Source organism: Centroberyx affinis, unplaced genomic scaffold, assembly GCF_046629955.1.
Source record: "Centroberyx affinis isolate AG114_WGS23_722 - 3 ecotype Tasmania unplaced genomic scaffold, CSIRO-AGI_Caff_v1 ptg004649l_1, whole genome shotgun sequence".
Classification (NCBI taxonomy): Eukaryota; Metazoa; Chordata; class Actinopteri; order Beryciformes; family Berycidae; genus Centroberyx; species Centroberyx affinis.
This window is the reverse complement of record NW_027282248.1, coordinates 127,318-141,886: the sequence shown is the minus strand read 5'-3', so window position 1 is coordinate 141,886 and position 14,569 is coordinate 127,318. Positions and strand designations below refer to the sequence as shown.

Genomic DNA, 14,569 nt, shown 5'->3' with positions numbered 1-14,569 from the left:
GTCACACATTTGGCCTCTTTATGTGGAAGATAAATTCTACTTGGGGCTAAAAAGATCTATTCTATTCTATTTTATTCTATTCTATTCTATTCTATTCTATTCTATTAAGCATCATTTTGTTCAGCATAACAGACTGAATCCTCCAGCAGTAATAATTCCATAGAGGCTGCATTATGGGAGGAGGGGATGTATTTGGAAAAGTGAGGGGACAGATGAGAGGTGAGGGGTGTGTGTGTGTGTGTGTGTATGTGTGTGTGTGTGTGTGTGTGTGTGTGTGTCTGGGAGGCAGATAGGTGAGGGCATAGTTGTGGTCTGGGCGTGCTGGCTCATGTCAGACTGAGGATGTGGGTACCAGTAGGAGCAGCAGGAGATCAGAGTGCCTCCTGGATGTTATCTCTCCCTCTCTCTGTCTCTCTCTCTCTCTCTCTCCATACCATACCATACCTGCAGGCCGACTCATCTGGAGTAGCAGCCAATCACCTTCTCTCTCCCTCTCCCTCTCTGTCTCTCAATGATCAGGTGTGTTCTCTGAACTTAAAGGTAATTTCCCCTCCTTTTTTTCAGCATGACACGATCGGGATGATAAGGTGAACTGAATAACTTGCGACTTCCTCCAAAAGTGGGGAAATTCACTTCCCTCTACTCCCTCCTTTCCTCTGAGAGCCTGAAACTGATGTTTGTGCCACCATGAGGCTCCTGAACATGCTCCAAATCAGTCTCCTGTTGTGGAAAATGTTAAATTAAATCACCCAAGGGAAGTAAATTACATGAATGTTCAGCATAGTGCGATCAAATGGCATGCTTCTCAGATTTTAAACATGCATATAATTTATGCAAATATACAATGTTTTATTTGTTGAGTGCTCAAATGATTTTCCCACACATGATGCAACTGTTGACAGCATGTTTGCCTTAAAAGTGAATCAAATATGTTGATTGGATAGCCATTTTCAAACTCTGTTTTGTTAATATGAGTTTTAACTAATTATTTGACAGGATTAATGCAATATATCAATATAATATCAATAAAGGGCATTACATAGTGTGTAATACATTCTTTTATTTTCAGTTAGTTGTATTTTTATCTTAATATTAGGTATCATAGTTCAAAGCATTATAATAACTTTCGGGCAGACCCTCATTTAAAAATACAATGAATAAATCTGCATTAGTGTATTTTTGGTTCACTGGTGTGTTTTGTTTTGGGTTTTTTTTTAGAACGCAACAGTGGTATTGCTGTCATTTTAGTAGATGACAATGGTAAATCTGTTTAATATTATTATTATTAGTAGTAGTAGTGGTAGTAGTAGTTAATTTAAATGTTATTATATACTGACTATCACAGTTCCTTTGCGAGACATCTATTGGTAAAAGTTCATCATCAGTTCACCTCTCATCTATGATGCTGAAGGACAGAAGATGTCCCATTTAGGAGCTGCGTGGCAGTGAGTGAGGAGAGGAAAGAACCTGCAGTAAAAGGATATAGGACGTACCAATGACTTTTATCATACACAAGGGACGTGGCGCCCTCTGGCGGCAGTACCTGACACCAACAGGGACTTTCAGCCACGGTAGGTAGACGTGGCAATGACGTCAATTGCCGGAAATGACCCGGATCGGAACTTTAACTCCTAGGTTGGCTAGTTTTTACTAGAACCATCGAGGGCTCATGAAATATTGTGTAATATCGATTCAGGTAAGCTGGAGTCGTTCGATTTTACCCGATAAGCATGGCTATACATGTCCAAATGCAGGGGGGTTAGTTTTGGTCGAAGTTTACGGAGGTAAATTGTCGAGACCAGATGAAAGCTGGGTTAGCTTTCTGTAGCTAGCTTGTGGTGATCCAGAGGCCAGAATCAGCTGAGCGTCGTGATGGGCGGCCTGCACACACAGAACGGTCTCACACTTACGATATACGTTAGCTAATGCTGTTTATTTTTAACCCGACAGTAGCTATATTTGTTAATTGGGCTGTGTAGCTATTCATTTTCGTGTTGTTTTGGTTTCAGTTTTGTTGGCTTAACCGTTGTTGTCGGTATTAGCGAGCTGTAACCGGCCGGCTTGCTACTACTTACATCGCATTTTGTTATGGCTCTTTGGTGTAACAAGTCCGTCTAACAGTCAATAAATTAATAACCTCACGAGCCAAAATGTTGAACGCGTCTCTTTTACGTTACCGCAGAAATGTATGTAAACATGTTCACGGACGAGTCGCCACCTTGGATGTGAGAGCTGTCCACACCGCGGGAGGTCTTGCTATCTGTCCATCTGACCGAGGAGAGAAGGACCCGCATCGACCCAGGTGGTTTTCTGCTGCGGGCTCGTGACCCTTACCGGCGGCAGGATGACGTGCCGTGACCGGACCCTCGAGTTCCAGTCGGCCTGTAAATCTCTTCAGGGCAGACAGGTATGTATGGATAGTAGGCCTCTGTGGCTTGTATGATATGCCCTAAACAAAATGTAGATATTCACCTCTGATAAAGAGCAAAGACTTAAGAGACGACTGACTACACCAGGACTGTAAATATTCATGTGAAAAATGACTTTACCAAATAAGCTACTCGGTGTTTTCACTGTAAATCTTTGTAGCAGTGACGACTGTCTGTCACTTTTGGTTTTGGTTCCCTGTTCCTGTTTTGTTTTGTTCTGTTCAGTTTTGGTTCTGCTGCGCCTAAATTATTTGACCTATACTTGTCTGAACATTTTGGGTAAAGTTGAGCTAGGGAATGTTTTTATGAATCTTGTCTTACTGTGATGGCCCACCACTGCTAATTGAATGTTTAGAAACACCATTTTTACATTTTGGTTTCTACCTCGTCTCAATCACTTATTTTTTATATTTGTCTTTAATTCTCACGCTGCCACCCTCTCTGCTTTGTCTTCCATGGCAGAATGGAGTCCAGCCCAGTAAACCAGCGCTCAGCGCCCTCAAGCAGCGCAGCGACTTCACAGTTATGGCCAAGTGAGTTGATGGAGCCAGTTTTCTCACTTATCTCAACAACTCACAAATATTTACACACTTGCTTGTTCTTTTTTTTTGTTGATTTTGGGAGTTACATTATTTGTATTCCCACAGTATAATCCCTTGTTTGTGTTTCTTCATTGCATGTGAACCACACACTTGTTGCACCTGTATTAACATGGCTAATTTTTATGATATGTGTGCCACAGAACGCTAAAAAATGTTGTTCTCTTGCAGGAGAATTGGGAAAGACTTGAGCAATACGTTTGCCAAACTGGAGAAGCTCACCATTTGTAAGTGACCCTTGACAGTAGTTTCAGAGTGGAAGTGTTTTAAAAATCTTGGTGTCTGTGTGTGAGAGTGTCCAGTGTGCTGATACTGCATACTGTTGTTTTGATGTTTCAGTGGCGAAAAGAAAATCCCTATTCGACGACAAGGCAGTGGAGATTGAGGAGCTAACGTACATCATTAAACAAGTGAGATGATTTTTGATATCTCATGAAATTTGCTCTTTACAAATATATATGTTTATGGATAGAGCCACTATCTCCAGTCAGCAAATATACTGAATCTTAAAACTATGTACCCTGTGTTTCATATCTGTGTGTGTGTGTGTGTGTGTGTGCAGGACATCAACAGTCTAAACAAACAGATAGCCCAGCTGCAGGACTTGGTGAGGTCCCGCGGGGCTCCGGGTGGCCGACATATCCAAACCCACTCCAACACCATTGTGGTCTCATTACAGGTACAGTTAATATGGTCTAGTACATATACATGCACTGCGTTTAACACAAGGCACATATGGTAATTTTTTGTCTTCAATCCATCTTAATTGTTGTTAAAACCTAAATAAGACCTAAATAAGACCAGACTAACAGTTTTGCTTAATAACATTCTTTATTGTTAACGTATTGATATCAATATTCTCTTGACTCGCAACAGAGTCATGGAAGAAGCTAAATAACACATTTTCTTGTTACATTAGTCCCAAGTGAAGGTTCTTGTAAGCCGAAACAAGACCTTGTACATACAATCGTTTGTCTAAGAAAACATTCAACATTTTAACAGAATACTAACAAATACTGGTCATGGAAATTGTGCTATATGTCATTTGAAATTTTTGGAATTTAATTAGGAAAGGTGTATAGAAACTCTGATTACACAACAATGCACTGCAACAAGTGTATACAATTGAATTAAGTTGAATTTGGTTTCACTTGGCTGAATCTTTTGTTGTTCACAGTCCAAACTGGCTTCAATGTCCAATGACTTCAAGTCAGTCCTGGAAGTCAGAACAGAGGTAAGATGTGTTTGTTTTACCGCCATTATTCATTCCTACCTACTGAAGACAGAACATGGAAGAACAGGATTTTGGATTGGGAAGAGGTTGATTGACAGTCGTGTTTACCGTGGTTTGTGTGTGTGCCTGTAGAACCTGAAGCAGCAGCGCAGCAGGAGAGAGCAGTTCTCCCAGCCTCCGGTCTCCTCCTCTCCTCTCATGGCCAACAACTTCAGTAAGTCCATTTACACCCAGCTTCCCGCTTGTAGCCACTCACTATGATTTTCACAAGGGTCTCGCAGTAATATCATCTGCATTGTGGTACCAACAGGTAAACGCAGCATGCTGTTGTAGCTTCCTAAGGGCGTGTTCACACTATTCTGCTTTTTTTTTTGTAGTAAAAGCACTACCTCAGCTGCATTTTGTCCTGATTAAGCAAAGCAGGTTGTGCAGCGCGTACTTAGATTCTGTAATGACTAGATGCAGTAGTTGACATTATTGGCAAGCAATACTTATGTACAACTCTGACAAACTTACCAGAAACTCCTACAACACAGACAATATGCTCCCATCAGAGTCACAACTAGTACCAACGTTTCCACCGCTACTTTCTGTTTTCATTCTGGTTGTTGTTGTAGTAAACTATCAACTGCCACATAGCATGAAACCTTTTCTTCATGTACGCTCCTCTGAAAAGTTGAACCTTTCTCAGTTTTAGGAAGAGCTCCACTCTGCCTAAAAGAAGCCAGGCACAGTGTTTTTTCCAAAAAGTTCACTGCTCCCCATGTTCTTTACTATGAAAATGCTGCTGACAGTTTGAAAAAGTGTAATAGTGTGAACACACCCTTACTGGTTCGTTGTTTTGGCTTTATGAGGCAATATTCGACAACTCTGGCTCCCGCTCAAATGAGATTTTTGCTAAACGCACGCATCAGGAAGGCTAATTACCAGAGACCCTGTAACTTTATGAGCTCAGGGAGCTGATACGCTTCCTATGCAGGCCTATACTTTTCAAATGATCAGCTGTTGCCATAAATAGGGACTTGCTCGAAATCCATGTGATTGATTCTTACTGTATTTGGTCGTCTATAATGCAAAAATTAAAAAATATTTTAGGGAGCCGCAAAAAAGGGGCCCAGGAGCCGCATGCAGCTCGCGAGCCGCGCAATGAGTACCAGGGCTATACAACCTCAAATTTGAAAGGTATTTCCCTGGAATGTTTGACTCTCCCAGCGGGTATAACTAGCTACTGTGTATGCCCGCTGTTCTTTCTGCTTTTCCCCTCTACCATTGAGGATTTCTACCTGATCTTGTTGCACATGTTTGTTTGTTTGTCTGTTCTCCTCCTCCAGAGAGCTCAGTCTTGATGCAGGACGAGTCCAGGAGTATGGGGGACGTGGCCATCGACATGGACTCCCAAGCCAACCCCTTGCAGCTCCAGCTTATTGACGAGCAGGTAGACTGTTTGCTTATGTCTGTCTAAGTGAGATGAGGGGATTATTCATCCTTTGGGAATGGTGACCAGATGTGAAACAAGTAAACTGCACATTATTGTGCCGTGACATAACCCTTTTTTAAATCTTCCTGGCCGTGCCGTTACAGGACTCGTACATCCAGAGCCGCGCAGACACCATGCAGAACATCGAGAGCACCATCGTGGAACTGGGCTCTATATTCCAGCAGCTGGCACACATGGTCAAGGAGCAAGAGGAGACCATCCAAAGGTGAGATGGAGAAGGAGATGGAGGGAGGGTCAAGTAAAGAGAGATCACCCAGAGGCTGAGGGAATGATGGGATCACTAGTGTTTGAAGGGAGGAATATTTTATCATGTGGAGTTTCATGCAGAATTTGGGGGTCAGGGTTAATTCACATGAAATTCCACTTCCATTTGAGAGTAAATTCCCCTGCTGAACTGATTCATTTGAAAGAAAATGGATGAGATGTAATAGATAACTTACATCCAAAACGGCCCCACTTCATTGAACGCACTGCTTGCTGTGTCCCTCCCGCAGGATCGATGCCAACGTGGAGGACACCCAGCTGAACGTGGAGGCGGCCCACACAGAGATCCTCAAATACTTCCAGTCGGTCTCCTCCAACCGCTGGCTGATGATCAAGATCTTCCTCGTCCTCATCATCTTCTTCATCGTCTTCGTCGTCTTCTTTGCCTAAAGCAAAGAGGAGCGGCCGAGCGGAGGGGAAAAGCACATGGAACGAGGGGGGGGGAGTTTGAGCTGGACTAAAATGAAGCGTTGTCCAAACGACCGATTTGAAGGACAGGCTTCTCTGTCAAAGTGACGGTTTGTCGGAGGCTCGGGATCCACGCAGATGAATACATGTAGGGTTGTCTGTTATTCCCAAGCCATAGAAAGGGACTCTATTGATCTCAATTCGACAAAGCTGTTCTCTACTACTAGAGAATAATGTTGTCGAACTCTGTCCAAATGAAAAGGATAAAGTATCAAAAATCCCAACACTTCTCTGTAGTGTTCCTTTAGACCAATTAATCATAAACATTTAATCAAAAATGGCTATTATTTAATGGTTTGATTCTGCAAACTAGTTTTTTTTTTTTGGTTCTTTTTGTTCCCCCTGCCCTTTCCTCATGTCATCCATTGGTTGTTGCAAAGAAGACGGAACAACAGAACTGGAGTTTGTTCTTAAATCTTTCTTAGTTCATCTTGAGTTACTCTTTTTATCGAAGAGTGGGACTGTACCTCCTGCTTATCAGCGATTCCTCACCCACCGTCATTCAATTATGACGTGAATTTTTTTTTAATTCAGTTATCTTCTTTTTTGCTTTTCGAGGTTTATTTGCCAAATGGGTACTCTTACAGAACTGTGACACAATGCGAAGACACTTTCTGTGGTCCAGCCCCTCCGCGTCATGAAGGCACGGGGCACCAGATGGCATTACAGTCAACTGAAGGGGGACTTTCCTGGTATAACCCAGTCACGAACATCAGTGTGGTTTAGATCAGAATGATCTGTAAGAATGGTTTATGATAAGTTGTGTAACAACTCTGTTTGACATGAAGCTATTTGGCCTGGCGACTGTGATCGCTCCATGTGGAGCTGTCTGAGTCTGCATTTCAAATCCTTTCAGTTTCACACTCTGTAATCGTTTGAGCTTCGCGGAAATGAGGCCAGTTGAATGGCTGCAAAGGTGTAAACCTCACCCATTCAATGCCGCAGGGAGGCTCAAGCAAATGATACGAGTATCTGGAAAGGATCTGGGATTGACATCAGTGCTTATGAAGGGGTTATGCTGGTCCTGAAGGCCCACTAATGAAGTGACTTAACCAGATTCCCTGGAAGTGTCTGGTTGGGTGTCACTGCTTTAGTTTCTTCCCCTCTCCTCTTTACCAATCTATCTAATGTACAGGATGTTATTTAAATGACCACAGCTTTTTAAGAAGGAAAACATTCTTCCTATTTTTTCCCTGTCCTTTTTTAGCCAAATGCCTTGACTTCAGTGTATAAAGTGCAAATAGTGACGATGATGTATTGACAAGAAAGTGCATATTAATAAAAGAATAATAGGGTGCTGGCATTCATGGCTGGGATTTTCTTGGGATAAGAGGATTAGTCAGCAGTGTTATAATTAGCCATGCTGGGCCGTTTCTGCGAAGCTAGTCAACGGCCTTGCACTAATCTGGGCTGTGCTGCATTGTATTATTATCCATCATACAGACTACACAGACACATGGGATTTGTTCTTCCTTTTTTCTCCTCTTCATTTATCATGGTCCAGATCAACAGCATTATCTGGGAACTCTGATTGGACAACAGTTTGCTTTTAAAGTCATAGCAAAGTGGCCAGGTCATGTGATCAAATCCACGATCCTGTATCTTTCACTCCTTTTGTTTAGAAATGTAAAGACTTGAAATGCATCACACCACTGAGCCAAAGTCCAAGAGTCACACTTAACCTCATATGTAACCACAACCCTTATCTATATTGTTACCAAAATTGATCAGTCAAACATCTTTGTGAAAAAAGCAATGTTTTAATCACATAGCAGTAATAAGAACATTGTATTTTTTCCCAAATCCATAATATTCACAATAAAAAAAGAACATGACAGATGATTCTAGCTGTTTTCTGCTAGCAAGGGTATGCGTGTATTCTATGAGAGCATCCACTAAGTTTCTGGTGATCCGGAGCCAGACAGTGACTGCTGTGAGGTTTGAGTGGTAATGTGCTGAATATACAAGTGGCCTGAGCTGAACTTCCCCCATCTACTGCAGAAGACAGCTGTCCCATCTGTTGCATAACACTTTTTTTTAAAGGGACAGTTCAGGTTTTTTGGGAAGTGTATCTGATTTATCATGAACCGTTAGTCTTTCCAGTCCGTTCAAACTGCGCTTGCATCAGTGTTTTGGTTATTGAGATATCTGAAGCAAGTGAGGATGCTAAACGAGGTCAACGAGGCTAAACTCATTACTCTGAAAAATCACATGCAGCTCATTCCAAACTACTTCAAAATATAATCTGCTATAGAGAATGACATATGACTTTTCTAACTTTAGAAGTTGTAGCCATTAGCTTCTGCTTCAGCTATCTCACAACAAAAACACCATATGAAGTGTTTTCGTAACAGACTAAAACGACCTCCAGTTCATCATCAATGGGTTTCTTGAAAGTGAACAAATCCTTCTAAGCCCTCTCTCTCTCTCTCTCTCTCTCTCTCTCTCGCGTCAGAGACTTTTCTTCCCTCTGAAAGAGACCGAAAGGAGGAAGAAAGAGAACTCAAATCTAGTCTATCCCTATGTTTTCTTCCCTCCCTCCTCAACTTTCCCTCTTTTCTCTCCTCCCTATACTTACGCTGACCTCCTTTACTGTTGTTTTTGCTTTCCCTCCCTTCCTTACTCCCCTTGGTAACTCTTTCATTTCCACCCCCCAGCCACAACTCCCTCCTTCAACAGGCGCTCCTTGCCTCCCTCCTGCCCTCCCCTCTTCCTCACCTCATCCCTCCGCTCTCCCCCTGCCTCCCTCATCCCTCCATCCCTCCCTCCAACCCCCCCGCCTCCCTCATCCGTGGGCGCTCTGCTCCATGGGGGTGATCTCCGGCATGCTCTTGCTCCTCCCCCTCCTCGCCCGGGCCTTGATGGCCGCCTCCTCGTCCCCCTCTCCGTCGTCGTCGTCATCGTCGTCGGACCAATCCACCTGCTGCTGCAGGTTCCCCCGGGAGCCCCCCATGGCGCTGCCCTTGAAGAAGGGCCCCGTGCGGAACTTGGAGCGGAAGGTGACGAAGGAGAGGCTCTTGCTGCGCTGCTGCTTCTCGTAGACGGCGGTCTGCGGCACCTCATCGCCGCCGTTCAGCTCCTCCACGCAGTCGCGCAGCACCGTGCGGAACAGCCGCGGCACCTCGTGCACCTCGGGCTCCATCTGCGTCACCAGCTTCCTGAACCTGCAGCGGGACGGGTCGCTTTGTCACAAGAACAGCTTGAAACGAGGTCACACAAGCAAAGGAGAGGACAGAGGCAGATGCCCTGGTTAGAGTAAAGGGTGAAGGGAAGGGGGGTGAGGTAAAACCAGCAAACCAATATAGTGGAACCAGAGTGGGAAGAGAAGCACCATTACATAAAAGCAAGTCTATAGAAGCTAAAAGTCGACCATGAGTTACTGCTGCTACTGGAGAGCCACAGTGATGACCCTTGACATCTGGGATGGATAGGAACTGGATGGATGGGAACAACTTGTGAGCAGGGTCCAACAGGTCTATGGGAACTGATCTAGGATCCCTGGTCAGGTTACATGGGTATATCAACCTTACCATAACTTACGATGCAAGCTGGACTTAGTTCAGCATTCTTATTCTGAGATGCTTTATGCATGTGGCCTTGAAAGCTAAGGGCGTTACACAAGGGATTAGAACCGAGGGGCTAGAGCCTAGACGGCCTAGCCTCTCTCTCTCTGTCTCTCTCTCTCTCTCTCTCAATCTCTTCTTGCCTGTCTCTCATGCTCTCTCTGTCTATCTTTTCCTGTCTGTCTCTTATACTTGTACTCTGTCTTTGTGTATTTGCATTATGTTGTTTTAATGTTTTTAACTTCATTTTATCTGTATTTTATTTTATTTTTACTTGTACAAGCACCTTGTAACCTTGTTAAGAAAGGTGCTCTACAAATAAAGATTATTATTATTATTATTATAATTCAATTCAATTCAATTCAAGGTGCTTTATTGGCATGACAGTTCATAAACAAACAATATTGCCAAAGCATGTAACAAGAGATTAATCATCAATTAACCAACATTTCAGAAAAATAATTCCATCCTTTGTCTCTCTATTTGTCTCGTTCATCCTGACTCTGTCTGTCACTGTCTCTCTTTCTGCCAGTCTGTCTCTGTCTGTCTCTGTCTGTCTGTCTGTCTCTCATACTCTGTGCTTCTGTCTCTCTGTCTTTGTCTCCCCGCCCTTTCTGTCATTCTCTGTGTCTTTCTGCTAGTCTCTGTCTCTCGATCTCAGACTCTTTCTCAGTCTGTGCCTCATACTCTCTCAATTTCAATGAATATCTCTCTTTCTGCCCATCTATGTCTCTCTCTTTGTGTTTCTGTCTTTCTCTCTCTGTCTTCTGTGTTCTCCATGTCATCTATATCCGTCTTCTGTCTCTGTGCCTTCTGTCTTTCTATGTCTGTCTCTCTCACTCTCTGTCTCTTTCTACCCATTTGTCTCTGTCTCTCTGTCTGTCTCTCTACCTGTCTCTCTCTCTGTCTCTGTTTCCCTGTCTCCCTCTCACCTGACGATGACAGGGCCACACTGTGGAGGAGGGATCTTGGCACAGAGGTCCTGCAGCTCCAGCAGGTCGTTGGGCGTCAGCTCGTAGGGCGGCGGGTTGGGGTTGTTGGCCAGCCAGCTGTAGTCGGCGGTGGAGGAGGAGCTGCGGCGGCGGCGGCGGCCCTCTGTCGCTCTCTCCAGGCGGATGCGCTCGGTGCGCTTCACCATGGCCCCCAGCTCCAGCATCAGAGTGTTGGTGACCAGCTCTGCGGTGGAACGCTGGCCGGGGACTTTGGGCTCCAGGGAGAACACGGCCGACCAGGGAAACATCTGGGAATAAAGGACAGAAGAGGTGGCGGAGTAAAAAGAGCGAATACAGGTTTAAGAAGATAGATTTGTTTTTAGGTTGAAGGAGAAAGGCAAGAGAATATCCATGCCTTGGGCATCAACTGAGTGGCCTAAGTGAGTCCAAATTTGACCTTGTAGTTTTCAGCATTACACTGAGGAGCAAAGATTGAGCAATAGTCCAAAGAAATGTATTTGGAAGCCATAAACATCACATCAGAGGAGCATTCAGGTCCAATATTCCCTCTAAGCTCAGTGTGTCTGTGCAAGATAGTTTAGTGACCAACGCCACATTGACCAATCATAATAACATCTTGTCAGTCATCCATCTCCACATGTCTCCATACATTTAGTCTATATAAGCAGGTTTTGGTGCAAATTATATTAGATTCAGAGACCTTTCTATAGCTTAGGGTTTGGCAAATTGAAGCCTCCAATTAATTCATACTGAATCCATAATATAACATCTGAAATATAGACTGTATGCCAGATACAACTTTTTCAGTATGTACTATAGGAATAAAGAGCCTCAGAACAAGTTTAACAGCAAAATGAATGGCAAGCAGTCACTCTCATATAAATGAATCATCCTATATCACTGATCAATACAAACCGTGTTTCCATAGACACTGATATAGGCTTTTATTGTCTTACAGTAAATGCTATATAATATTCAATCAGGCAGAAGTTTATTATCTTACCTTCATGAAACTGGGTTTCTAATGCTGTAGGGTAATCTTGTCTGATACAAATCCTCCTCTTGTTTGGCAAAAGCCTTTTGTTAGCAGCAAAATGGACAGTTGGCCCCCATGGGCTTGTAATATACAAGAAATAAAACTCCTTTTACTTGGACTGAACGCACACAACTACCTGACCACCTTGCTACCTTTGATGGTCCGTGGCAGACAGTGCGTGTACTTTTGCAAGGAGCGTGTGGTATGTGTGTGTGAGTTTGGGATTGAGAATACATGTAATCCTGTATTAATAACGAGTGAGTGACGGGATGAGCTTACCTCATGACATGAGCCTACACCTGGGTGAGGCGTGTGTGTGTGTGTGTGTGTGTGTCTTTGTGGGTTGGAGTGTGCATTTGCGGCTACAGTCGTCACATAGCCGTCCCTCTCACTGCAGGGGGGATGGCAATGTGATTATCAATGTGATTACCAAGCATCTCTCATAAGAAAAGCAGCCAGCGCAGAGGGAAGGTGAGGGGTTGCATGATAGCGTGGGAACCTCATCATTGTTGTGCTGTTTATAGAGCGTTTCTCTCTCCTGACTTCCCTGCCTGTCTGCACTGTACTGTCTGAAAAGCTAGTACAGTATGTGAGTATATTTAAGGATTAATAACAGTTTGCATTAGAATTGAAAAAAAGGGTAATTTGGATGACAAAGCTCAAACAAACATGAGTCCAAAAAACCCAGTGTCCAACTCCAGTGTCACTGGAGCAGCACCAGGGTAATGTCCACTGATGACACTGATGTTAGCTGTGTTAGTCATGTTCACCAAATATTCACAAATATTGATTCAGCTGTTTATAACACGTGAGTCCTGCTTTAGCATGGATTTTTACTGGAAGGGAATTCGGGTCACATGTGCAATAGAGGCAATAATAGGATTTTAAGGAATTGTCTTACTTATGTGTCTTATGTTTAAATTCAATTTCATTTAATTTCATTTAAATTATTTGTTTATGTTTTGTTTTTATTTTAACAAATTTTAAATAATAATAAAATCCAGAGAGAGGGTTCAGCCCATACATTCTTCTCAACTACAGTCTCATCCAGTTGTGTTGGACACTGTGTAGCACTGAGTGGTCTAGAGCAGTTGGGGGCCGGTGCCTTGCTCAAAGGCACTTCCACAGTAGCTGACGAGGGAGGAGAGACATTTTCCTAGACAGTCACAAAATGTGCTCCTCTAACCTTTAGGCTCCCACCATTACTGTCCAGATAAATAACAGATCTCCTAGTTTGCAGACAATAATCCGTTACCATGTGACTAAGGACACCGATCGTCTAAAGACCCATAATTACCGGACTGTTATGACCAATTATGGGACCCACATTACATAAGTGTGTTAACAGTCTGCCCACTAGCACATTGTATAGTATGTATGGTAGCTGTCTTTCTGGGTTTCCGTACCACTCAGCACTGAGCCACCAAATCCCAGATTACATTCAAATCCACAGCCTACCTGGAATAATGAGCCATCTGACTCTAATTACAGCTGCCTAGTGGGTGCTATATCATTACCACTGTTGCTAAAGGAGAAAGGTTGTTTCTTACTGTATGTGATCAACCAGTGAAAAAACACACCCACCCAGCTAGGAAAATAACTTGGTGGCTAGAATCAATGAAGCGAGGCAATTTAAGATGAAAAATGGCAATCAAGAAGAAATACTCAGACTAATTTCAGAGATTTCTAGCTTGAATTCTTTAACATAGACGTTTTGGTGCTCAGAACAAGACTGAAGACCTTTTCTGAATCATAAGGGTCCTACTGCAAATTTCGGCATACATCCAATCAAGAAAGCAGCACTTGCGTCATTAAAATTCATCATTTTTAAAATTGAGTTGCTCTGATTGCTCCCACTCCCCATCTGCTCCCATTCCCCATCGTGTATTTTGGCAGAAGAAGACTGTAGGAATAACAGCAATTATAAAAGTTGAAATCATTTCATTGAAGAAAAGGTCTTGTTTTGCGGTGTATGTATCTTCAGTGATAAGCAAGGTAAATCCCCCTCCCCTTCCGCTGGACTGTCTGCTTCTTTTCTATGCGTATCCCAATAGATCTAGTATGTAGTGTGTGTGTGTGTGTGTGTGTCTACTCTAGACTAACCTCTAACTCCAGAAGTGTGTCTCTCTTGCTGCTGAAGTCCCAAACTCCTTCCTGTGCATCATCTGTAGTCTCTCTCTCTGCAGCTGGGAAGCAGACTCCTGCAGCATCAGCTGGTGGATTACCATCTGGGGAATCTGGTCAACATGGTGCTGGCTAGCAGTCTGAAGGAGGTTAATGGAAGAAAAGTAGATAATACCTAATTGTTCCACTATCAAGAATGAGGCTGGGTGTGGCGTCTGGCTAGTACAGTGGGCTAAGGCGCGCAACACGTAACTGTGACGTCCTGGGTTTGAATACTAAACTACTACTACTTTACACTATCCAAAATAAAGGCAAAATGCCCAAAAACATAATGAAAAAATAGTTGTGGCTCTGTTCGATCCATTTTACATGGGTTCAAAATCCAATCAAAACCTGTTTAT

The 14,569-nt window shown here is 43.3% G+C and overlaps 2 protein-coding genes across 3 annotated transcripts; one reads left to right on the top strand and one right to left on the bottom strand.

The window, feature by feature from the left end:
- Positions 1-1,608: 1,608 nt before the first annotated feature.
- stx5a (syntaxin 5A) lies at positions 1,609-9,054 on the top strand. 2 transcript variants are annotated; one of them, XM_071544745.1, is made up of 12 exons: positions 1,609-1,696; positions 2,183-2,407; positions 2,892-2,962; positions 3,200-3,255; positions 3,368-3,438; positions 3,591-3,707; positions 4,206-4,262; positions 4,395-4,476; positions 5,358-5,444; positions 5,594-5,697; positions 5,844-5,965; positions 6,255-9,054. In XM_071544745.1, exons 2-12 carry the CDS (start codon positions 2,345-2,347, stop codon positions 6,412-6,414), a joined length of 990 nt encoding a protein of 329 aa, XP_071400846.1. In that variant the 5' UTR covers positions 1,609-1,696; positions 2,183-2,344; the 3' UTR covers positions 6,415-9,054. The 2 variants fall into 2 exon arrangements, with proteins under 2 accessions (XP_071400846.1, XP_071400847.1); XM_071544746.1 differs by lacking the exon at positions 5,358-5,444 and having other exon boundaries at positions 6,255-9,053.
- A 223-nt stretch (positions 9,055-9,277) lies between these two features.
- LOC139665648 (protein RD3) lies at positions 9,278-11,295 on the bottom strand. Its single transcript, XM_071544735.1, has 2 exons — positions 10,988-11,295; positions 9,278-9,656 (listed from the first exon to the last, which is right to left on the bottom strand). The coding sequence occupies exons 1-2, from the start codon at positions 11,293-11,295 to the stop codon at positions 9,278-9,280; spliced, it is 687 nt and encodes a 228-aa protein (XP_071400836.1).
- Between the last annotated feature and the right edge of the window lie 3,274 nt (positions 11,296-14,569).